Here is a 24,401-nt window from a genome sequence, read left to right as displayed (position 1 = left end):
GGGACAAATGGTTATGCAAAGGCAGATGGGTGTGTCAGAAGACTTCAAATGCTCAGTGCAATCAACTTACCTGCAGCTGCTAATAGGCAGAAGGGTACAAATTATTTTATTAAAGCTGGAAAAAGCAGAACTCCTGATATTTTATTCCCGAGGAAGATTTATCACACCCTATTTTCAGTGGATCACTGAATTAAGATTCAAGTTTATTTATCCCCTTCATCTGAGGAGGCCCCAGTGCCTCCAGGCTGTCTCAGCACTGAATACCCACCTCCAAGGATTTTGTTCCCTTTTCAGAAGGTTTTGCTGACAATAGGGAATTTCAGTGCAGATTCCCAGCCTGTCAAAACAGCAGTCCAGGGAGAGGATCTCTGGGAAGCCTGGGCACTGCTGCAAGAGCAGGGAGAAGTCTTGCTTCCTGCATCATCTGGAATGTGGGTCTGAGCTTCCAAATTGAAAAATAAGTTCCCCAAAGGTTCCGTAAATTCCAGTGAGTGTTATTGTTATACATTTATTCTTCTTCTTCTGTATTTCTACTGTCAGGTAATATTAAATGAGACCAGGAGGCTCCTGAAGACTTTGAGAGCAGAATTGCTAATGAAGATCCCTTGGGAGATATGAAAATGGTATGGAAGATTTTGAAGCAGCAGAGGGGGGAAAACCAAGTGACCCAAGGAGGTTAATGTGCCTCCTTCCCCCTCCCTTTTGCAGAATGGAGAGGAAAGGGTAAAACCCTCTGGGAATCTGCACCAAATCCAGGTCATCTGCTCTGCAAAACACTGATGTATTCACCTGCAGAGAGGTCACAGACATACCCAGAGCAGCAACGCTCCAAAGGCTTCTCTGCACTCCAGCAGAAACAGGCAGGGAATCAAGATGTGTGGTTGCAATCAAATTATCCATTCAAGGAAATAACAATAAATGCTGAACTTCCCAATTACGGGACACACAAACCTTGGAAACCATTAAGAACAGCTTCTTCTGCTGATGAATTATCCAGAGTGCACAGAGCTATTTGCTGAGCTTCACTGTATTATGCTAATTATAAATTAATATATTACTCATTACACAGGCTCAGGCTCTGCAGTCAACTAATGCACTGCTGCAAAGAGCCTGTTTTCAAACATCCTCTGGTACTTTTATGATCTAGATGTTTAATTTATTTCTGTTCTGTCTTAAATGCCACCAACATGTCATTCTTTCACAAAGAAATATCCCTGGCTCCATCCTACCTCCACTGGGGCTCAGCAACATAGATGAAAGATGAAACTTAGAAAGGCTTTTTCAATGCTCAGCAGTTGCATGAAAATTTAACTAAAACAGCGTAATTTAAGACTAATTCCTATGTTACTAATTTGTAAATGGTTTATCATGGCAGCATGCTGGAGTGCTTCACCTGAAGCTGTGCCCCTGGAAGGTGAGCACCTGACACCCCCATGCTCAGGGAGGGAACTTTGGGTGAGATGAGGAGACAGGGAAAACAGGAGCATCCCAGGCAAGACTCCCAGAGGGATGGGAAGGGTGAAGGACAGAGCTGCTGGTATCCAAAGTGGCTGTTTACTGGCGCTGGCCTCCACTGCACTCTTAGTCTGACTCAGTCTACAGCATCTGCATCCCCGGGCCTTGTGCCAGGCATCCTTGTGAAGAAGAAAATCAGCCTCAAAGACAAAGATAAAACTTCACATGGATCTGTCAGGCAGGATGAATAGGAGGAAATGGAGCCCTCTTTATTGGAAAACAGTCTTTAGCACCGCATTGTTTCATGGAGCATTCCTGCAGGAACATGTTTATTTGTCAGACCATTCTTTCCATGCCGTGCTCAACATAATGGAAATAAATACAGCAGGGTCACAGAAGTCAGTCTGGAAACTGCCAATTCCTTCTTTCCAAGGAAAGCATCCTGGTGACTCAGCAGTATGGAGCAGTCCCACAGTGGGGAGACACATTCACTGGAGAATCCAGTGATTTTCAGCCTTAGTAACACGATGGTATTGCGCTCAGAATACCTTAGAGCACCCCATGTGTGACCAGCAGCTGGACAGGGATGCTGTGAGGGGAAGAGAGGACCCGTGAATGCTGGAGAGGAACTAGAGGGGTGCTGGCCTCAGGCTGGAATGGTTGGTTTGGAAGAGATCTTAAAGATCACCTAGTTCCAGCTGCCCACCACAGGCAGGGATGCTGCCCACTAGATCAGGTCCTGAAGGGTACTGAAAGAGCTTTAAAGTGCACTTAAGACCTTAAATCTTGGGATTAGCAGGTGGGAATATAAGTACCATGGGAATATAAGTACCATGGAGTCATTTCTGTACAGTTTGAAGACCTCTGGCTGAAGATGGCTAAAGACTGGAGGGCTTCTCAGTGCTGCTTCTGCTTGAAATTTACAATGCAAAAGCCCCATGGTGACAGGAGTAAGTGGTTGCTCTGTGAAACTGAGGCACTGGGGCACACAAATTTCAAGAAACAGCCTCAATTTTCCTTCATAGTAGGCAAGTACTGTGGTTTTGAATTTTTTTTTTATTTTTTTTATTTTTTTTTCTGAGCCCAGAGGCAGGGGGGTCAGGCTGTGCAAGCGATGGTGTTTACGCTGGCGACTCTTCCCCTCCCAGCCAGGGAGGATATGTTATACTGGATCAGCTAAATCCGCATCCTGCTCACGCTGGAGCGCAGCATCCTGGGCGCGAGGGAGGGAGAGGTTCGGCTTTCAGCTCTCTCACGGTACGTCCCTGCTCCTCCGCAGGCTGCTGGTTATTAATAGCCCGGAATGGCCGCGCGTGGGCTGACGAGCGCGACAGGGGTGACAAAGCTCCTGGCGCTGGATGGGGATGTTGTCCCGGGTAGGCGGCTCTGCTGGAGGCTTGGGACGATCCAGTTAGGAAAGTCATCTGTCGGCAAAATGCGTGGACAGGGAGAGCCTGTTCCCCCACAGCCCCACCTCCAGCGGGAAAAGACTTTCCCAGAGCATTTTCTGCGCCGGGACGGCTCGTATTTCTCGGGGCTCCCGGCGAGGTGCCGCGTCCCTCCCCGCGAGAGCCCGACCTCCACCCGGCCGCAGGATACCGGCAGGGTTCATTACCCGGGAGAGCTCGTTCTCCGCCGGCCGCGGGATACCGGCAGGGTTCATTACCCGGGAGAGCTCGTTCTCCGCCGGCCGCAGGATACCGGCGGGGTTCATTACCCGGGAGGGCTCGTTCTCCGCCGGCCGCAGGATACCGGCGGGGTTCATTACCCGGGAGGGCTCGTTCTCCGCCGGCCGCGGGATACCGGCAGGGTTCATTACCCGGGAGAGCTCGTTCTCCGCCGGCCGCAGGATACCGGCGGGTGATGCTCGTACGCGCTGCGGTGCTGAGCTGCCCGCCTGCTTCCCCCCCTCCCCCTCGCACCGCGGCGGGGCGGGAGGCGGGGCGGGGCGGGCTCGGCTCGGTTTGGCTCGGTTTGGCTCCGCTCGGCTCGGTTTGGCTCGGTTTGGCTCCGCTCGGCCGAGCTCGGGATGCTGCTGCGGGTGCGCGCCGCCGTGGCGCAGCTGGCGGCGGGGCGGGGCGCGCAGCCCCCCGCTGAACCCCGGGGCGGCGGGGCCGGAGCCGGGGCCGGTCGGGGGTCGCCGCCGCCAGCCGCGTTCTGCCGGCCGGCCTTCCTCCAGCTGACTCCCGAGGAGCTGCGCCGCGCCGACGACCACACGGGGCGGGCGGTGCAGAGTCCCCGCGACGGCCGCCGCCGCCTGCCCTGGAGCACGGGATACGCGGAGTGAGCGGGGCCGGGAGCGGGGCCGCGGTTTGCAGCCTGGGGAGGGCAGGATGGCACCGCTCGGCACTGGAGCGGGGACCTCGGGGACGAAAGTGGGTCGCGGCGGGCGGGGAGCTGCGTCTGTCCCTTTTCCAGCCGCAGCAGCGAGGAGCGGGCGCTGTGGATGCTCGTGATGGGAGAGCATCAGCGAGTTCTGCGCTCTTACCGACCCCGAAGGGTTTAGGCTCTTCTGTCCGTTTTGTTTTCTGCGCTTTCTGCACAGCACCCGCTGTGACCGATGGGTACCGAGGGCGAAGGAGCTGCGGCGCCTTTGGCAGGACTCGGGGAGAGCAGGGAGCCGGGGCTTTCCTGGGAGTGACCCTGCTTGAGACTTCCCCTTCAAGGACCTGATTGTCTTCTTTCACTAGCTGCGAGTTTCAGCCCTAACTGAAAGCGGACGGGAAGATCAGACTTTGAAGGCTTTTGCTGCTTAGTGCTGTCAGCTCACTCCCGCATTCCTTCCTCGAGCTGATCTTCCCGATATCCTAGAGAGCTTTATGAGATGTTGATTTACCCCGGGAGATCGTGGGGTAGGAGTACCCAGAGTGAGAAAAATCCCCTTTTTTGGTGTCCCAAGAGTTCTTTCTGCAAACCACTTGGAAAGTCTGCCCAAAGAAAAATCACCCTGCTGTGTTTACAGCTTCTTCCTATAAGCAGGTTCTGCAATCCAGACCTGAAATCTGCTGTGTCAGCACAGGCTAGGAAAAATCAGTGTGAATCTTTTTGCAAAAGTTCTACTGGTTTCATCATCATCACCTTCTCCTCTCCTTCCCTGAGCCCCCTGCTCCCCACAAGAGGTTATGGCACATGGGTGAGGCTGTGATTCTCCCTGTGTCCCAGGCATGTATATTTAAGACTGATGAAGGTTTTGGGACAATTTTTCTGCCTGGGGCAGTGCTAGAGACCTTCAGCAAACCCAGTTTTTTTCTGGTCACCTCCCTTGGCACGTGGACAACTGTTCCCCCTTGGACCCTGCTATGGGTGGGATTCAATGTTGCTCCTGGCCCCAGATCAACCCACACAACTGGTCTGGGACACCTGGGACAGGACAGGGCAGGAGCACCTGTGCAGGGCATCCCTGACACCCCTGGGGACATCCCTGGGGACTTGGGGACATGAGTTGGGGTTGGGGGGAGGAGGTGCTGCAGGATGCCATTTACTGGAACATGATAAGTGAAAGAAAGGGCCTTTACACCTGTTTTCCTTCTGGCAGGGTGATAAATGCAGGGAAGAGCCAGCACAATGAGGACCAGGCATGCTGTGAGGTGGTGTTTGTGGAGCAGAGGCCCAGCCCAAGGGGCCGGCTGCCATCCAGGGAAGGCAGCGGGGAGCTGGATGGGGTGAGAGCTGTGGTGGTTCACAACAGGGAAGATGCCCAGCAGCAGGGCATGAGACGGGACACACGGCAATGTGTGCACACTGTGGATTCCCTCGCTTTGTGGCCCTTCCCTCTGCCTGCTCCTACCACCCTCCATCCCCACGTGACTACACCAGGGCTGGCTGGCCCAGGGCGACCAGTGGCCCACGTGCCCTGGTGGGCTGCAGGGGTGGCTGCTGGCTGTGCTGGTGCCGTGGTGCCTCCCCTTTGGAGGCTGCTGGAGGCACGAGGTGTCTGATGCAGGGCTGGGCTTCAGTCAGGGATCAGCTGTGTCCAGACACCCTTGGTCAGCTGCCCACAGTGTTCCTGCTTTCACTGAGACCTGTGAGACTCGTGTCACTGTCCTCAGCCGGTGGCCCCAGCTACTCTGAATTCCCCATCCCATCTGCTTCCTTGCAAGCTCATTTAACCTTCCCTCTTCTCCCTGCAGGGCAAGAAAGGTTTTTATTTCCACTACTGGGCCTTGTTCGATGGTCATGCGGGCAGCGGTGCTGCTGTCATGGCATCCCAGAGGCTCCACCTGCACATCTGTGAGCAGCTCCGGGACCTCGTGGAGATCCTGCAGGACCCCTCCCCACCTCCCGTCTGCCTCCCGCACGGCACAAAGACCGGTCCTGCAGATCCAAACCACGTGGCCTACACGGAGGACTGTGGGGAGCTGCCAAACGATGCTGCGCCACGGTTTCACCTGGAGAAGGCAGTGTCCCACGAGAGCCTGGTGATCGGTGCCATTGAGAATGCCTTTAAGCACATGGTGAGGATCCCCTGCCTGTGGGATCATCTAGGGCATCCCCTGGGAGCATCTCTTTGCTGGCCGTGTCTGACTGACCCCACTGGTAAAAAGCAGCTCTGCAGCAAGGAGGGGACTGCAGGGAGGGCTCCAAGCATAATGATCTCAGGGAGGGCTCTGTAATGCTCCACATTTTGAGCTTTCAGAATGCACAGGCTTTGAGCTCCAGGCCTGTGTGGGTGCAGAAAGCTTCACTGCACTTTTTTCCAGGAGGACCACCTGCTCCCCTCCTGTCTTCCTCTCTCCTGCCTGTCCCACTGCCCCAGTGACGCCACATCCCTGGCTGCCCCACGCAACCCCTGGCCTTCCAAGCCCTACAGCCACTCTGTGGCTGTGTGGGGAAAGGTACCCTGGCTGGTCACTGCTTCCCACCTGGAGCTGAGGTGCTGCTGGTGCAGCCAGGTGCTATTTGGGGCTGCCCACCTACCCTGTAGCCTCTCTGTCTCCCCAGGACGACCAGATCGAGCGGGAGCGGGCATCCCAGCACCTGGCCGGGGGGTGCTGTGCCCTCGCTGCCATCTACCTCATGGGCAAGTTCTACGTGGCCAACGCTGGTGACAGCAGGTACAGCCCCACAGGACAGCCCTCACCTTTTGCTCAGTGACTGGGGACACCCCAGTAGAGTGGGGTGGTGCCAGAAGGATGGCTGGTGAGGAACCCAGCTCCATCCCTCTCTAGGGGAGGGTGAAGGTGGCAGAACTGGGCAGAGTCATCCCCTGCCTGTTTCATGCCCCAGGGACAATGTACCCTGCTGTGATCTCTGCATTTGCCAGGTGCACAAATAGGGCTGTAGAATTGCCTCCCAAAATCTGGGATGTGCTCCCTTTCTTCCTAACAACATCCTCTCTGCTACCCAGACGGCTCTGGATCACACCCTGGCCCCTGCTGCTGGCACTGGCCTGGGCTGCAGGTTGGAGAGTGAAAACTGTGTTCAGGAAAGCTTTCAAAATATGCAAGAAGTCATTTAGAGTCCACTTTATAGCAGTGAGCTGTTTCAGGAGAACGACACAAATCTATGTGCAGATAAGTGCAGTGGGAGCTCTTATGGCAATTTTAATTGCCATATGTATTTCCAGAGGTGGGCTACTGGAACTGCACCCCTGTGGGCCCACACCTCCGAGCAATGGCAGAAGGGCAGGTCCACCTTACACTAAAGGTGACACTGCAGGTGAAGCTGGTTTGAACTGCTCTGTATTTATCATTGGATCAAAGAATGCTTTGGGTAGGAAAGGACCTTAAAGCTCATCTTTTTCCACCCCTTGCCATTTGCAGACACCTTCCACTAGACCTGTCTGACCTGGCCTTGAACATTTCTGAGAATGGGGCAGCTACAGTTGCTCTGGGTTACTAGAGGTCTACTGCAGGTTACCTTGTCCTCAGCAATGTCAGACCAGCTAATGCAGGCTCTGGTCAATGTTTTGAGGCTGGATGTGCTTCCAGCTCTGGGACAAAGAAGGAGACCCCTCATACCTCTGCTTTTGGGTGCAGGTCCCCCTCCATGGCAGCAGCGGCCAGGCACCAGCCATGCAGGATGTCAGCGTGCACAGGTCCTGAGGCTGTAACTGTGCCTCTGGGTAACAGTCTGTGTTACCTTCTCAGGTATCAGACACTTCCAGAGATGAGCTCAGCCTGGCCTTTAATCTTTGGAGGCAACTCACATCCACCAGTGCTGTAGATCCTTGGGCCTACCATGACATCCAGAAACATCTCATAATCAGACTTTAATGTGTTTTTGAGACATTAAACTGTAAGAGCAGCCCCAGCAGCCAGTGGTAGTGCTGGTGTGGGATGGGCACGTACACCTGTGTCTTGCTGTAGGCAATTTCTGCCCCTGCTGTGTGCAGCTCCCCTCTAAAGGAGGGTGCCCCACCTTTGTGCTGCTCCTTTTCTAACCATATCCTGTTCATTGATTTGGTCTGCTTCATTCTCCCCTGCCCCATGCTTCTCTCTCATCTCCCTTCCTTCCTGCCCCTCTCCTGCACAGGAGGGATGCCGTGCCCTGCCCAGGGGGACACTGAATCCAGCCCCCACCTCGGGCTGGGAAAAGGGTGGGCAGCAGAGGGAAAGGGTTGCACCACTCCTGGGAATAAGCTCTGGAAAGCCAGGCTCAGCTCCTCCACCAAGTCTTCTTCTCTCTAATCTCATCCTTCCATGTTTCATTGCAGGGCCATTATCATCCGTAATGGGGAAATCATTCCAATGTCCAGGGAGTTTACTCCAGAGACAGAAAGGCAGAGGCTGCAGTTTTTAGTAAGAAAGACCTTTCTTCTAACCTCCTTCCTGCTGAAACACCTCCGGGCGTCTTCCCAGTCCCCTGTGCTGCCTGTTGGGCTGCTGCCATGGTGGGGTTCTGGACTCAAGGGCAGCCCCATGGCTGGGACCTGCTGTTGGCACTTGTCCATCCCAGACTGCTCCCTGGGACAGGAAGAGGCACTGGGATGCAGGGAGCTGGCATGGGGATGTCTTGTGGCTGGCAGAAGCCTGGTTTGCTGTGGGCTCAGTGTCAGGGTCTGTGACTGCAAGCCTGGCACAACCAGGACATGGAGAGGCCAGGCTTTTGGCATGGGGCTGGATTGGTACGTTTGCATGGAGCCAGTTTGGTCTATCTTGCCCTGTTGCTGCCCAGGGAACAAGAAGCGTCCCTTGCCCAGGCTGCTGTGACCTGGAGGAGCACAGCTCTGCTCCCTCTGTGCACCCTGCTCCCTTTCACTGTCAGAGGAGCTGCAGTGCTCCTGCTCAGTCCTAGTTTCTTCCCTGGCTGCTCCCTGGAGAGTCAGAGCTGATGTGTGCCAACGGGTTTCTGTCCTTCGCCCTGAAAGCTCCCTGTCCCTCTCTTGGATGAACCCCCGGTGCCACTCAGAGAGACTCTTTAAGGTTATAAAGACCTCTCTGAGAGCAGCACAAGGGAGGAGTTTGTGTTGGAGAAGGTCTTGGTGGATGAAATTCCCTGGCTTGCAATGTACTTGGAAAAACACTGAGGTGTTTTCTCTTGAATCTATTTTTGAATGACCGAGAGGAGGAAGCTGCTGTGATCAGAATCCTTCCAGCTGGCTGCGAGGGGCAGGGTGCAGGCTGGGGACAGGCACACGCTGCTCTGCCACGTGAAGCTGTGGTCAGGGCTCCCCCAGAGTGGGCCGGGAGTCTCCATGCCTCTGCACCAACCCCCTGCCACTCCATCTTCCCAAGGGATCTCCTCTTCTCTCCCTGCTTTTCTTTCCCCTTCGGCATTTTCCAACACTCCCTGCTCCCAGTTCCCTCCACACTGTTCTCCATGAGAGCTTGGGGCTGCCCTGGGGAGGGCCCTGTGCTGCTGCTCATCCCTTGTCACGGTCACAGCTGGGACACTGTTTCAGAAAAGACCTATCACTCTTTTCCTTGGGTGAGTGTCATGCCCTGCGCTGAGCCTGGGACCCTGAGAGGTTTGCAGCTATGACTCCTTCTGGGTAAATTCCAGCTTCTCCTGGAATTTGCTGGGGTTTGATTGTTTGATCCCTTTCAGAGATCTTTATTTCCCAAAACTCTTGATGCAAAAGCTTCACCTTCTTGCTGAGTGCTGCATGGCTGTCCTCAGCTCCAGTTTCCCCTCTGGCTTAGCACAGCTGGGTGGTTTGAAGCTGTTTTGCCAGCACCCATTCAAGTGGCTCAAGAGCGGCCGATGTTATCCTACCACAGAATGTTGTAGCCAAAGTCACAGTGGATGGTGGATCCTGATCTGGGCAGGGCTGGGTCCACAGAGCCCACTCTCCCAGCCCTGTGGCTGAGCTGACCCTTCTTCCTGCAGGCATTGCTAAGGCCCGAGCTGCTGGGGAAGGAGTTCACCCACCTGGAGTTCCCCCGCAGGATCCAGCCCAAGGAGCTGGGGAAGAAGATGCTCTACAGGGACCAGAACATGAATGGCTGGTAACCCCCAACCCGCTGGTGGCACTGGGGTCCTGCTCTGGTGGCTGCTCATCTCTGGCATCCCATCCCACGGGGCAGGGGGCTCTGGCACTCTGGGTACCCAGGTCTCAAGTGGTCAGTGGAGGTGCTGGAATCCTTCACCTGCTGACATCTTGTCTCTGGCTTATTTTAACCAGGGCTTACAAAAAGATAGAAGAAGATGACCTGAAGTTCCCACTTATCTTTGGGGAAGGCAAAAAGGTAAAGTACTGAAGAAGCAGAAGTGTGGCTGAGGTTGTTCCCTGCCTGCTCTCACTATTTTGGGGGATTTCAGCCCCTTTTTGGTGGTGCTGTCATCACCAATTCTCAGCTGGGAATGGAGCTAGAGATAAAGCTGCTTAAAATTCTCTTTTGATTTCCCCATTCTTCAGGCTCGGATGATGGCCACAATTGGGGTCACGAGAGGCCTGGGAGACCACGACCTCAAGGTGTTCAGCTCCAACATCCACATCAAGCCTTTCCTGTCCTGCTTCCCAGAGGTAAGCCTGGCTGCCGGCCGCTTCCACCCAGGGGTTCCTGCAATGGCCAGAGCCACTCGGCAGGACCAGATCCCTGAGTGCAGCAGGAGCCTCCTGTGCCTCTCACCCTTGCATCTTTCCCTGTCGCCTGCCAGGTCAGGGTTTATGACCTCACGCAGTATGAGCACTGCCCTGATGATGTTCTGGTGCTGGGCACTGATGGGCTCTGGGATGTCACCAATGACAAGGAGGTGGCTGGTGTGGTGATGGAGGTGCTGACGAGCTATGAGCCCAACGACCCGTGCAGGTGAGCTGCCAGTGGGCAGGGAGATGGGCATGTTGTGCACTCCACTACCTGCCCTTGGCCTGGCTCCTCAGAGCAGTGGTGTGGCCACGCATCCCTCTGGGCTCCACGGTGTGCATTGTTCCCCTGGATGTGCATATCTGAGCCCTTGGATCTCTCCAAGGGACCATTTCCTGCACCTCTAGCTTCTCTCTCCTTGCCAGGATGCTGCATCAGCAGGTTTGGGGTCACTGCTGAGCTGTGCTCTCCTGTGCCTCCAGGTACACCATGGTGGCCCAGGAGCTGGTGGTGCGGTCACGAGGGGTGCTGAAGGAGCGGGGCTGGCGGCTGGCCAACGACAGACTGGGCTCTGGTGATGACATCTCTGTTTTTGTAATCCCCCTGGGTGGTCCTGGCAACTACACGTGATGCTGAAGGAGCCTGGGGCAGCAGGGCTCACCTTGCCTGGATGGAGATGATTGCTGATGCTGCCTCAGGGCCACTCCTCCTCTAAGCACTTGTTTTTTGAGCCAGCTGAAAGAAGAGTAAGAAACCTGGAGCCTCAGTCTGTGCTCCTGTCCAGAGCATCCCCCTCCACCTGCTTGCATCCCACTCCCAGGTGGAGACAGAGAGGCCTTGGATAGAGAGTGAATGCTGGGGTTGAGGGGTGTTTTTATGCTGCTACTTTCTCAATGCTGTGAAAAGCTTGAAGGCTCCTTGGTTCCTCGGCATGTCCTTTGCCTCTTGCCATGGCTGTGCTGACTGTGTGACAGCCTGGGAGCTGCTGGGGCACTCACACCTGCTGCAGTCACCCCCTGTCTCCTGCCCTGTGATGCTTTGGCCAGTGACACTGAAGCTGCTGCTGGAGCTGGGGCTCAGATGGGATTAAATTAATGGGAGCAAAGTCCCATGGGTAGCTGGGCAATACTCAGTCTGGCACAAGTTCATTTGTGACCCCACATAGCCATCCCAGCCTTGTGATCCCAATTTTCAGCCCCTCACACCTTGATTCTGTCATGGACCTTGTCTCAGTCTCCAGTCTGGGAGACTGGAGCAGTGACCAAGCTCTGCCATGCACCCAGAGCCCTGAGGAGGGATAAGCCATTGCGCTGGCACTGGCTGTGCCACAGGTTCCATCCCCATCCTCTCAGGCCTTGGATCACTGCAGTGCTTCTGGAGCCAATTATTTATTAACTGGAGAGCTGAGCTGGAAAGTTTCTAAATCCTTTCTTGGTGTGGGGAGTCTATGAATGTATGTCTATATTTTGGAGTGGTTCTGAGTTAGCAGCCTCACACAGAGCAGCCCTATTCAGGTGAGCTTAACAGCTTAACTGCACTGGATCTGCTTAGCCCAGAGCTCGGAACCCACAGTAAAAGCAGCTTGGTGTGACCAGGGCAGGGAAAGACAGCTCCCATGTTTTCCTTAATGATCTCAGAAGTGGTGCAGAGGGGAACTGGAGCAGTTGATCTCTGCACAGGATTTTTGCATCACACACATCTCTGACCTGCAGCATCCATTTCCACTCTGCAGTGTTGCATCCTCCTAAAGTGCGAGGGATTGTCTCATTCTGGCAGTGTGGGGATGGGAAGAGCTGGGCCACGGTCCCTTGTTTGGGAAAGGTTCCATGGCACCAGTAGTTTGTGTCCTGTCACTGGGTGCAGCCAGCTCTTGTCAAGTGTCACCTCTGGTGAATGTTGTTTGTCTCCTGTAACCAGTGAGATGTAAATAAACTGGGTGCACACAATGGAAGGAGAAGGTTATGCACGAGATTTGAACCTGTTGGCATCCACGCTGAAGGGAGCAGGAAGTGGTGCTGGGGCTGGGAGCCTGTCCTTGTGTAACTGTGTGTTTAAATAAAGATTCTGCCACTCGCAGTCCTACTTCAAAGTCTTTCTTTGCAGAGCTCCTGCAAAGAAGACTTACTGAAAAGCCAATTAGCTCTGATTAATTTATGTAGGCAGGCAAACAGGCCTGCGCAGAGCCACGTGAGCCGCTGTCCATCTGCCCTTGGCACTGGTCAGAGCCCCTGGAGTATCCATCCAGCACCCGTGGGGATGGGAACCACTGGTGTGCTGCCTGGGGGTCTTGGATCCCTGGCTCTGGCTGGGAGGCAGCAGCAATGGCCAGTCTGGTCAAGGAACAGGAACATTACACGCAGAATGGAAGGGAGAAAAGGCTTATGGTTTTCCTGTCTGTGGGGGAGGGAGTGGGGCAGGCTGTGGCTCCAAGGAATCCGCCTGTCTCTCTCTGGAGTTCAGGCATTCAAACAGCAGCTACCTCTTCCTCAAGGGTGGGCTGTCTGCTGGAAGCATCCCTGCTGTCTCACATCCCTCTGACGGCCATCTGGTACCCCTGGTGCTCCTGATGCTCTCTTCACACTTGTTTGCACAGCCCTGTTCCCCTGGCACATTCCTTTTCATGCTGGTGGCTCTGCTTTTCCAGGTCACTGCCCGGCTGTTGGATAAGGCAAGGAGGCAGAGGCTGCTGCATTTAAAGTTTCCTCTGTGGTTCCCTTTATTACTAAGGAAGCATTTCCTTTGGAACCAACTCCTGGCCTGGGGCTTGATAAATTAAGAAAAATTGTCTGCAAGCCCTTAAAATAGCAGCGGTTTATGAGCCTGGGCCCGGGCCAGGCTCCTGGGGCTGCCTTTCCCTGGCTGAGGGACAGGAGCTCTGCCCTGCAGCTGGATATCATGGGGGGAGCAGCCGCCGGGTCCTCCCTCCCACGGTGGCTGCGGGGAGCCGGAGCCCCACCACCGGCACCGGGGTCACCTTAATGTGGGGCACAACACGCCGCAGGCCCCCCGTGCCAGATCCCCTGTGCCAGCCCTCCTGTGCCAGCCCCCTGTGCCAGCCCCTGTGCCAGCCCCTGTGCCAACCCCTGTGCCAGATCCCCTGTGCCAGATCCCTGTGCCAGATCCCCTGTGCCAGCCCTCCTGTGCCAGCCCCCTGTGCCAGCCCTCCTGTGCCAGATCCCCTGTGCCAGCCCCTGTGCCAGCCCCTGTGCCAGATCCCCTGTGCCAGATCCCTGTGCCAGATCCCTGTGCCAGATCCCCTGTGCCAGATCCTTGTGCCAGATCCCTGTGCCAGATCCCCTGTGCCAGCCCCTGTGCCAGCCCCCTGTGCCAGATCCCCTGTGCCAGATCCCCTGTGCCAGCCCCCTGTGCCAACCCCTGTGCCAGATCCCCTGTGCCAGATCCCCTGTGCCAGCCCCCTGTGCCAACCCCTGTGCCAGCCCCCTGTGCCAGATCCCCTGGAGGGACCCCGGGACGAGGCACATGTCTGTCACATGGAGCGGTCCTTGCTGCTGGTCTCACCTGGCACGGGGCGTTGGGGCCGCAGCTCAGCCCCTGCCGAGGGGGTCGCCCCCTCCCCACCTGGCCTCGGGAGCCTGAACGCGTAGAACGCCCTCGGGACCCCGCGGGGAAACAGCGGCGGTACCGGGTGTCCCGGAGCCGGGCGGGGGCAGCGCTGGAAGGGGCTCTGCTCAGCTCGGCACGGCTCATCACGGCTCGGCACGGCTCGGAACAGCCCATCACGGCTCGGTACAGCCCATCACGGCTCGGAACAGCCCATCACGGCTCGGAACAGCCCATCACGGCTCGGTACAGCCCATCACGGCTCGGTACAGCCCATCACGGCTCGGAACAGCCCATCACGGCTCGGAACAGCCCATCACGGTACAGCCCATCACAGCTCGGAACAGCCCATCACGGTACAGCCCATCACGGCACAGCCCATCACGGCACAGCCCATCACGGTACAGCCCATCACGGCTCGGTACAGCCCATCACGGCTCGGTACAGCCCATCACGGTACAGCCCATCACGGCACAGCCCATCACGGTACAGCCCATCACGGTACAGCCCATCACGGCACAGCCCATCACGGCTCGGAACAGCCCATCACGGCTCGGTACAGCCCATCACGGTACAGCCCATCACGGTACAGCCCATCACGGCACAGCCCATCACGGTACAGCCCATCACGGTACAGCCCATCACGGCACAGCCCATCACGGTACAGCCCATCACGGTACAGCCCATCACGGCTCGGTACAGCCCATCACGGTACAGCCCATCACGGCTCGGTACAGCCCATCACGGCACAGCCCATCACGGTACAGCCCATCATGGCACAGCCCATCACGGTACAGCCCATCACGGTACAGCCCATCACGGCACAGCCCATCACGGCACAGCCCATCACGGCACAGCCCATCACGGTACAGCCCATCACGGCACAGCCCATCACGGCACAGCCCATCACGGTACAGCCCATCACGGCACAGCCCATCACGGCACAGCCCATCACGGTACAGCCCATCACGGTACAGCCCATCACGGTACAGCCCATCACGGCTCGGTACAGCCCATCACGGCACAGCCCATCACGGTACAGCCCATCACGGCACAGCCCATCACGGCACAGCCCATCACGGCTCGGTACAGCCCATCACGGCACAGCCCATCACGGCTCGGTACAGCCCATCACGGCACAGCCCATCACGGCACAGCCCATCACGGTACAGCCCATCACGGCACAGCCCATCACGGCACAGCCCATCACGGTACAGCCCATCACGGTACAGCCCATCACGGTACAGCCCATCACGGCTCGGAACAGCCCATCACGGCACAGCCCATCACGGTACAGCCCATCACGGCACAGCCCATCACGGCTCGGTACAGCCCATCACGGTACAGCCCATCACGGTACAGCCCATCACGGCACAGCCCATCACGGCTCGGTACAGCCCATCACGGCACAGCCCATCACGGTACAGCCCATCACGGTACAGCCCATCACGGCACAGCCCATCACGGTACAGCCCATCACGGTACGGCCCCGCTCGGGGCGGTGCCCGGAGCCGCGCGGCGGGGCCGGGACGGAGCTGGAGAAGGGAGCGGGACGGGGCAGAGGCCGAGAGAGGTGCGGGGTCCGGGGGAGCCGAGCGGAGCGGGGACAGCCGGGGAGGGGGGATACTGGTGGGGAGGGGGGCCAGAGCTGGGATCTGGGGGAACTGAGGTCTGGGTTAGTGGTTGTAGTGGGGTCTAAGTTACTGGTGGAGTCCGGAGAAACAGGGCTTCGTGGTTACTGCTGGGGCTTGGGGGAACTGGGGTCAGGGTTTCCTTGTCGGATTTGGAGGGACTGAGATCTAGGTTCCTAATGGGGTGTGGGATTACTGGTTCCGGTCAGGTATGGGCTCAAAGGTGGGGTTACTGGGGTGTGGGGTCAGTGCAAGGGTGGGGGAGTGGGGCATAGGGTGGGTGGCCCAGCCGGGCTGGTGGGCTGCAGCGGGACAGGGTGGGGTGGACGTGCCTGGGGTGGGGGTCCCTGGGTGTGGTGAGGGTGGGTCAGCTGCACTTCAGTTGATGCAGGTTGTCATCCCTTGAGGGTGGCCTTGGGCTGTGGGTCCCAAGTTGCCTGGACTCCCAGGCAGTGTCTGACCTGGGATGGGAGCCTGGGGGCTGCTGCCCCATCCCACATCCATCCCCACAGCCCCCGCTCCAGCAGTGTCCCCGTGTACAGCCTTGCTTATGGAGTGGCCGCTCTGTGTTTTCTTCAGAAAAAGGAAAAAAGTTCCCTTTCTTTACTGCTGAGCTCATTCTTAAACATTTATATTAGGGGGGTTTGCGGGGAGGGGAAATAATTGTGTAATGTCTTAGGAGCAGGGGAGCATTCCAAAAGCATGACTGCGTGGCCTTTTCCAGCACTAGCAGTCTGGCAGCCAAGTCTCTCAGTGGCCGCCAACCTCCCTAAACCCAGCCCCAGCCTCCCAACACCCCCGGGAGAACGGGACTGTGATCCCTGGCTTGCATCTGCGTGGAGTGGGCTGGGAGCAGGGGCTTGGCTGAGCCCCCTCAAGCTAATATCCCTGGGAAAGTGTTCCAGTCGGGAAGCTGGACACTAGAGGCAGTGGTTTGGCTGGCTGTGTATCATGGGGACCAGTCGCATTTTGTTTCTATTTTTCCAAGTGCTTTTGGTGTCCAAACAGTTTCAGTTTATGTCCAGCTCCTCCTCCTCAGCTCAGGTAGACGCTGCATAAGATTTTATGGACTTCTGCTTGCATCCAGGCTCCTGACAGCTACAGCTTCTCCAGGGAAATATGTAAGTGAAAATAAGCCAAGTCACTATCTTCCTACAGGTTATCAGGAGCGTTTAAGCAGGCTCACCTCCCGACTTGCTGTTTGCACTGGAGAGACGCACTGACATGAAAAGTAAGGAATTGTATTAGCAAATATTGATCGGCGCTGGGGCAGGCAGGCGTTGCACAAGTACAGGCCTCTGCTGACATTGTGCCATGTTGTTTGGAGCTTTCAACAAGACATTTGCGCTACCGTGAGGCAGGAAGGCTGTCACTACTGCAGGAGGTAAAATAAGAACATGGCATGATGTCCTTTGGAAAAGGAGGTAAGGGCAGGCAGCTTTTCCCACAATGCTCAAACACTTGTGGTTTGACCTTTGTTTAGGCTTTCAAATTCTTCTATTCCAATTCCCTTTCTCTGTTTTGCTTGTGGATGTTTTTTGGGGGATTTAGCAATGAAAACGAGCCACCCTGGACACTTTGCTCCAGGTCTAGGTCTGGGAAGTTGCCCTTTTCCACTGGAGTGTGTGTTAAGCCCAGCCTGCCTGGTTGTGCACAAATATCTCCAAAAACATGGGAAAGGTCTAAACTTGTGCACTGGGTTGAGCTCCTACTTTGACAATCACTTGTCATTTGGATATAGCAGGTCTGGAGGTCTGAGGAAGGTTTCAGGCAGCTCTCAATGGTAAACACAGACATTTTCCTTGGTCTTTGCTTCTGGCAGCAGAGGGATGGCAGGTGAGCCGGGAGCAGTGGGCAGTGGTGGTGCGGGTGGGCGTGGGTCAGCCCTGGGTGTTGGCGAGGGCTGCTGGCCAGGGCTGAGGGCTGCTCTGTGCTGCACAAACTGCACAGCTCGGCCAGCCTGGGGGCTGGATGAGCATGAAATTACAGATGCTGCTTTGCCAAAGCCAGCGCCACTTGGATGGTTTTGCTGCAATCCCAAGCTCTGCCCTGCCCTTTGTATTTCCCCTCAGCACAGCTGTTTGCTTCCAGCCCTTTTTGGAAATGTTTTCTGCCATTCAGCCTTAACGATTCCATGATTCTGTAATAAGAGTCCCTCCGGTGCTTGCAACAGTGGCTGAGACACTTGTCCTGTACTACCTTGGCCATGGCTTAGGTATGTCAGCAAATGAAATTCCCCTCAGTGGACATTCCTGGGGGGTTTAATTTGGAAGTTTCCTTACTTTGTCATTGTACCAGTAAGTCCAAACTGCTAAAACTGTTTCTGGAGTGGAACTGCCCCACAGCACTGGGGGTATCCCTGTGGGCAGTGTCCCTGCCAAGGGGCTGCTCCCAGCACAGCTCTTTGCCCCCCCAGCCCTGCCCAGACTCAGAGCTGCGCCTCTGGCCAGGGCTGTGATCCCTGGTGTGACTGGTCTGACTGGGGTGGGGCCGTCAGCAGTGCTTGGGAATTTCTGCTTTGGAACAAAACCCCTCTGTTACCTCTAGGAAGTTGAGTCTGGCCAAGGAGGTTCATTGAAAGATTCCTGCCCCTGGTTGGAGTCCTTCAAAGCACTGACATCTTTGTCTGCTATTCCTGAGTCCCCATAGCAGACACTGGATGATGGACACATCCTGCTGCTGGAGGAATTCCCCATGTCCTGCTCAGCAGGAACTTCACATTTTGAGGCACAAGGCTGGGAGAGACCAGCAACACAAGGGCTGCCCTGGAGCCTGGCTGATTTTATGGTGATTTTATGGTGATAGCTTTAGAATAGTTGCTTGGAAAGTAGAACAGAGCAATTGGGGGTCATGTTGCAGCTTTGTGGTGAGCTGAAGGAATGGCTGCTCAGGATTTGGCGGGTGCTGGCAGTGGTGGCACAGATTAAACCCACAGCCAGCCCTGTGTGGGCCCAGCCTGCCTGCAGCAGCAGGTGCAGGGATGGGCACGGGAGCCCTGTGGGGGTTGGCAGTGGGAAGTGCTGGCACACAGTTGCTGTTCCCTTTTGTTATCTCCATGGATGAGCAGGAGGCATCTCCAGCAGGGCCCTGTGAGTGCTGCTCACACCCCAGAGCTGCCAGTTTGGATTGCCAGCGTGGGCTGGGCAGTGTTGGCTGTAATTTTGGGTGGTTGGCACTTGGCAGAGTTTAAATCTCAATTTACATGTCTGTTGTGAATGGCTGTGTGCTTTTAATCATTTGGCCTGATGGCAGTTGTAGAAAAGCTGTCTTCAGATTATCATAGAATCCCAAAATGGTTTGGGTTGGAAGGGACCTTAAAGCTCATCTTGTTCCACCCCCTGCCCTGGGCAGGGACACCTTCTGCTCTCCCAGGTTGCTCCAAGCTCTGTCCAACCTGGCCTTGGACACTTCCAAAGATGGGGCAGCCACAGCTTCTCTGGGCAGCTTTTTCCAGGGCCTCACCATCCTCTCAGGGAAATATTTCTTCTGGAAGGGGCTCTGAGGTCTCCCCAGAGCCTTCTCTTCTCCAGGTTGAACACCCCCAGGTCTCCCAGGCTGGCTCCAGAGCGGAGGGACTCCAGCTCCATGGTCTTGCTGCAGCAGCTCTGTGTTTTCCCTGTGCTGGAGCCCCAGGGCTGGAGGCAGCTCTGCAGGTGGGGTCTCACCTGAGTGGGGCAGGGAATCCTCCCCTCATCTGCTGCCCACGCTGGGGGCTCAGCCCTGCACACCCGGGCATTTCTGGGCTGCCAGTGAACACTACTGCGTCATATTGAGCTTTTTATCACCAGCACCCCCATGTCCTTCCTCTCAGGACTGCTCTCTCTTAATTCTTCAGCATTTGTACTTGGGATTGCCCTGTTTGTCTCCGTGAAATTGTCTTCACGTTTTCCACTTATTATCTGCTCAGAATCTGGCGACAGTGCAAAGACCTTTGCCTCAGAATCCTCATCCCAGGGACTGGCCTCATCCTGCTGAGCAACAGAGCATCCACTGGCAAAGCAGCTCATCTCTCCTAGAACAGAGAGCTGCTGGCATCGGTGCTGTGCCAGCTGCTGGGTCCAGGGCATGGATGGGGGCACCCAGCTGACCCCTGAGGCTCACACCTCTTCCAGCCTCCTTGCCCTGCTCGCCTTTGCACACCAGCTCTGGATTAGTAATGGGCTATTTCTGGATGGCTCTCCTGAGTAATGGAATGAGTTGTGCTGAGAGTTTGGGTGGGGACAGTGCCTCTGCCCTCTGAGTCACCGCTCAGCATCACGCTGGACTTGGGAGCTGCTGGGGCCCGGAGCCAGCCCAGGTCAGGGAGGACATTGGAGGCCGTGGGAAGGAGCTCGGGGTGCTCTGTGCTCGGTCTGGGGCATCTGCTGTCCCCCTGGCAGGGTGGTGTGTAGGCAGGAGCAATGTCTGCAGGCTGGGTGTGAGCAGATCCTGGTGTCCATCTGGGGGTGGGTGTTTGTGTCCTTGGGTATCTGCTGCTCCTTACAATGCAGATGTTCTCATCTATGTGGTGCTGTGGGTTAGATATTGGCACGGCCCAAACTGCCTTTCTTCTTGGAGATACGGAATCACAAGGTGTATCATGTTTTGCTGTGGGCAATGAAGCTTTGTGTCCAAGTAAACAGACTTTTTTCTCCCTAAGCCCTCCTTTTTCTGTGCTGTGGACGTGCTGCTGGAGCGGGGACGAGCCTTTGGTCAGACAAGAAGGATGGTTTGCAACAAGGGTTGGACTTGTGCATCTTGGAGGTCTTTTCCAGCCTTAACGATTCTGTGGCACTGTGGGTTTGCCTGGCCCAGCTGGGACAGGCAGGAGCAGCAGGACATGAGGAAGAGGGACAGCAGCTTTTTCCCACTCCATGCTCAGCACTTGCCTCACTAAAAAGTGCCCCTGATCCCTAAAAGGGACCCTTTGGAGTACTTTTTTTTTTTTTTCTCTGACTTCAGTGTTGCACAAATGTGCTCACCTTCGTGTAGACATGCTGCTCCACTGGGATGCGTGCCTGACACCAAGGATCTCAGCTGAGGAGCTTCACATCCTCCCGGATGCAGCCCTTGATTGTCACTCTTCTCACCTTACAAGTGTCAGCTTTCTATTTTTATTAACAGCTCCAGAGCACTCAGCAGCCATGAACCATTCCTGCCTCAGCTTGTGAACCAAAATGCTTGGACCCTACAAAGATCCATGACTAAGCAGGGTCTGGTCTGGGGATGGGTGAAAACTCCCTCTCTTTTGCCCAAACCATTGTGCAGTTTGATTTGTGAAACGTCTGCGGGGTTTGTGTGACAGGGGTGCCGTGCCAGGCACGTCGATGAGACAAGTAGGTCTGCAGCCTGCCTTTGGAATGTGAATCAGCCATTCAGGCTCATTTCTTAATCCTTCCCTTGCAGCTAATTAGGAGGCAGCCAGACTCCTGTTTTACCCTTTTCCTCCCTTTTCTGTTGGCACAGGACTCACCCTGTGCTGGGATCACTGGGGCAGGGACAGATTCCTGGCTTTTGTTAAGGCTCAGTATAAGTGCCCTGGCAAAAGGCCAGACTTGTGATATTCTGGCCTTCCCAAGGTGATCCCAGTAATCCTGGAGTGATTCCAGCATGATCCACTCCCACTGCTCACAGCTCAGTGTGTCAAGATTGATGTGTGTGTTCTCCCCACAAGGTTATTTCCTGTGACCCTTCCCCAGGCTCCCAGCGTGAGTGGCTCCTTCCCATCCTGCTGCCTGGGCACTGGCTTTGGAGAGGGATGGGGCTGAGAGGGAAAGCATGGAACATCCCTGCCTTCACAGAGGTTTCTTGGTCACCTGTAATTTCCCCCAGAGCAGTGTGAATTTTCAGGGATCAAAGCCTGATATGTCAGCCTGCATCATTCCCAGGATCTCTGCAGGGACAGGGAGCTGGTGATGTGCTGAAGGCACGTAAGGAGTGGGTCAGGCTCTTTGGACTGGGACTCTGGGGATGGGAAAGAGATTTTGGTCACAAGGTTGGGGAGGAATGTGATCCCACTCTGGCTGATTTTCTCATGCCTCATTCAGATGCTGTGCCAGGCATTTTGTAGCATTGTCCTGGCCAGTTCCCAGGCACAGCTATAAACCCCTTTTGAAAGTGAGGGATGCAAAGGCATAGTTTTCCTTGCAGAACTGCATCCTTTTCCCCTGGGGCAGAAAGCCTCCCTGCTTTAGTTGTGGGCTTTCAGCTCTGTTTGCCGAGTGATGACTGGCAGCTTCTCCCGCTGCCACTGCCAGCGTTGGCTCTCTTGGTTCTGTGGCAAAGGCTCCTTTTTCAGACAGGCTGGGATGGGGCCAACCAGGTGCCAGGTGCCAGTCACAGAGGTCCTGCTTGCCCAGACCCCCAAGAGCTTGGCTTGACGTGTTCCAGCTGCTGATCAGATTATTTGGGGTCTGGAGAGCGTGCTGCGGTGAAACCCGGAGCACAGTTTGCCCTGAAGAATTTATAATTTAAAATAAACCCAGCATGTGCATGTGTTTATTTTAAATAAACTGAGGTTGTCTAAAGTCCTGGTTACCTGGGTGATAGCACAGCAAAGCCAGGGAGAGTTGGATATCTGGGGAAGGCACTCCCATGAGGTCCCTGCGTGTGACCACCAGCACTACCCACATCTGGGACAGTTCTCCCAGCCACAGTAGCAGTGCTGGGTGTAAAAGGTTCCAGTCGGGCCAGTTCTTGTGGTGCCCATGAACTGGTGTTTGTGGTAGCTGGAGGGTGTCTGGCAAAGGGCTGGGGGAGCCTTTGTCCTGTCTATGGCTACTCACAGCAGGATGTGCCCCAGGTGCTCGTGTCTGCTATCCCCCAGGCTGCTGTGCACGGGAATTTGGGGGCCCAGGAGCTGTCCTGCTCACCTGCTCGTGTCCCCACAGCGATGGCAGCCATCAGGAAGAAGCTGGTGATCGTGGGAGACGGTGCCTGCGGAAAGACGTGTCTGCTGATCGTGTTCAGCAAGGACCAGTTCCCCGAGGTGTACGTGCCCACCGTGTTTGAGAACTACATTGCTGACATCGAGGTGGATGGGAAGCAGGTAAGGGCCACTGCCATTCCCAGCCCCTTGCTGTGTGTCTGTGCTGGCAGTGCCACTGCCCAGTGCTGGTCTAGGATTGCTCTGTGTGCTCGGAGGCCCCTGCAGCCCCACGGCTCCCGCTTTTCCAGGTCACACTGAATCTGCCCCGCTTTGAGGAAGAGCACAACTATACCTGAGGAAGATAAATCTGTCACTCCTGGCCTGCAGAGCCACTGAGCCATGTCCTTCTCCCTTCTCAGGTTGAGCTGGCCCTGTGGGACACAGCAGGACAGGAGGACTATGACAGGCTGCGGCCCCTCTCATACCCAGACACAGACGTGATCCTCATGTGCTTTTCCATCGACAGCCCGGACAGCCTCGGTAGGGACCGGGGGTTGAGGGGGGACCTGGGGCTCCCACAGGGCTTGGTGCTGCTACTGAACCCCCTGGGGTCTGGGAAGCCCCTGTGCTGCCCCCTGAGGATGCCAGAGCCTTCCCTTCATCCCCTGACTTCGTGTGCGCTTGAGGAAATGCTGGGAACTTGCTGACTGGGCAGAGGTGGTGGGAGAGGAGGATGCTGTGAGGGAGCTCCAACAGGAAAAGCTTGGGGCTGGTTTCTGTGAGGAGGCTGTGGGGTAGCAGCCCTTCAGCTCATACGATTCCACGTGTGCTTGTTGTAGAGAACATCCCTGAGAAGTGGACGCCAGAGGTGAAGCACTTCTGCCCCAATGTGCCCATCATCCTGGTGGGGAACAAGAAGGACCTGCGGAACGACGAGCACACGCGGCGGGAGCTGGCCAAGATGAAGCAGGTGAGGACAGTCCTGGGTCCCCCAGCCAGCAAGGCACCTCTGCCCACACCAGATCCCGTCGGGAGGGGCTGGATGCCCCAAGGGCAGTTGCTGTTGTCGGCAATGTTTCCAAACGCTGTTTTTACTGCTTCCTAGGAGCCGGTGAAGCCGGAGGAGGGGAGGGACATGGCCAACAGGATCAATGCCTTTGGCTACCTTGAGTGCTCGGCCAAGACGAAGGAAGGGGTGCGGGAGGTGTTCGAGATGGCCACCCGTGCTGGCCTGCAGGTCCGGAAGAACAAGAAGCGCAGAGGCTGCCCGCTGCTGTGAGCGGCCCCAGCTGGCACCGGCACCGGGCTGCCCTGCCCGGGGAGGGGGTGCTGGCAGACAGCCCACGCAGCACCTCGTGGTGCCACTACGTGCCCTGAACCCTTTGCACCAGAGCTGCCACCCACGCCCGCAGGGTGTCCCTGTGACATTCCGGGGCCAGGAGGGGCCAGTGCCTTCAGAACCTGCTGTTCTCCATGGGCTGGGCGTTTGTCGCTCCCCGTGTTGCCCTGGTTTGTGCTGAGCTCCCTGGTTTTGCCTTTCCCACGGGCATTGCTGTGGTGTTGCTCTCCTTCCCCAGCTCGGGGCGGGTGCCACAGAAGCAGGAGGTGCCAGCCACAGCTCCCGTGTGGGCTGTGCCAGGCCCTTGGTGTGCTTTGCCTGCTCTCCTTGGCTGTGCAGGCAGCACACAGCAGCGTTACAGACTCGCCTGGGCAGCTTTAGCCCTGGCTGTGAGCAGTGCTGGGCTCAGCTGCTGCCAGGAGCTCTGCTCCCGGGACGTGTGCCCAGCTCTGCCGGTATCGCCTTCGAGTCTGCCTCGGTCGTGGACTTGGCAGCAGTAAACAGAGCTGCATAACTGGGAGAATAAATGCAAACCAGTATTTTAGTAATGGTAACTTTGCTTGTGTGGTGTTCTTCTGGCTCTCCTTTGTGCCCCTCGC

The 24,401-nt window shown here is 56.3% G+C and overlaps 2 protein-coding genes across 6 annotated transcripts; both read left to right on the top strand.

Annotated features, from left to right (window-relative positions):
• Positions 1-3,484: 3,484 nt before the first annotated feature.
• On the top strand, positions 3,485-12,445 carry PPM1J (protein phosphatase, Mg2+/Mn2+ dependent 1J). 2 transcript variants are annotated; one of them, XM_088067103.1, is made up of 10 exons: positions 3,485-3,738; positions 4,991-5,117; positions 5,586-5,909; positions 6,397-6,509; positions 8,111-8,195; positions 9,727-9,845; positions 10,022-10,085; positions 10,256-10,363; positions 10,498-10,649; positions 10,907-12,445. In XM_088067103.1, exons 1-10 carry the CDS (start codon positions 3,485-3,487, stop codon positions 11,052-11,054), a joined length of 1,494 nt encoding a protein of 497 aa, XP_087923229.1. In that variant the 3' UTR covers positions 11,055-12,445. The 2 variants fall into 2 exon arrangements, with proteins under 2 accessions (XP_087923229.1, XP_087923230.1); XM_088067104.1 differs by lacking the exon at positions 3,485-3,738 and adding an exon at positions 6,156-6,290 and having other exon boundaries at positions 4,940-5,117.
• A 2,981-nt stretch (positions 12,446-15,426) lies between these two features.
• On the top strand, positions 15,427-24,356 carry RHOC (ras homolog family member C). Of its 4 annotated transcripts, none has more exons than XM_088067028.1 (7): positions 15,427-15,558; positions 16,775-16,847; positions 16,944-17,040; positions 22,486-22,643; positions 22,883-23,003; positions 23,303-23,433; positions 23,569-24,356. In XM_088067028.1, the coding sequence occupies exons 3-7, from the start codon at positions 17,019-17,021 to the stop codon at positions 23,740-23,742; spliced, it is 606 nt and encodes a 201-aa protein (XP_087923154.1). In that variant the 5' UTR covers positions 15,427-15,558; positions 16,775-16,847; positions 16,944-17,018; the 3' UTR covers positions 23,743-24,356. The 4 variants fall into 4 exon arrangements, with proteins under 4 accessions (XP_087923154.1, XP_014113651.1, XP_014113653.1 ...); XM_014258176.2 differs by adding an exon at positions 17,358-17,452 and having other exon boundaries at positions 16,775-17,040; XM_014258178.2 differs by lacking the exon at positions 16,944-17,040.
• Positions 24,357-24,401: the final 45 nt, after the last annotated feature.

This window comes from Pseudopodoces humilis, chromosome 26 (genome assembly GCF_049639895.1).
Source record: "Pseudopodoces humilis isolate 2021_Gansu_Grassland_sample_001 chromosome 26, ASM4963989v1, whole genome shotgun sequence".
Taxonomy (NCBI): domain Eukaryota; kingdom Metazoa; phylum Chordata; class Aves; order Passeriformes; family Paridae; genus Pseudopodoces; species Pseudopodoces humilis.
Note: the sequence above shows the minus strand (reverse complement) of the source record. Positions and strands in the feature narration are given on the sequence as shown.

Excerpts from the sequence above, each read along its gene's own strand:
- PPM1J (XM_088067103.1), top strand. The coding sequence starts at position 3,485 with ATGCTGCTGCGGGTGCGCGCCGCCGTGGCGCAGCTGGCGGCGGGGCGG. Across the intron at positions 9,846-10,021 it reads GACCAGAACATGAATGGCTG|GGCTTACAAAAAGATAGAAG; the intron begins GTAACCCCCAAC and ends TATTTTAACCAG. Across the intron at positions 10,086-10,255 it reads TCTTTGGGGAAGGCAAAAAG|GCTCGGATGATGGCCACAAT; the intron begins GTAAAGTACTGA and ends CCCATTCTTCAG.
- RHOC (XM_088067028.1), top strand. The coding sequence starts at position 17,019 with ATGATGTCCTTTGGAAAAGGAG. Across the intron at positions 17,041-22,485 it reads GATGTCCTTTGGAAAAGGAG|CGATGGCAGCCATCAGGAAG; the intron begins GTAAGGGCAGGC and ends GTGTCCCCACAG. Across the intron at positions 23,434-23,568 it reads AGCTGGCCAAGATGAAGCAG|GAGCCGGTGAAGCCGGAGGA; the intron begins GTGAGGACAGTC and ends ACTGCTTCCTAG.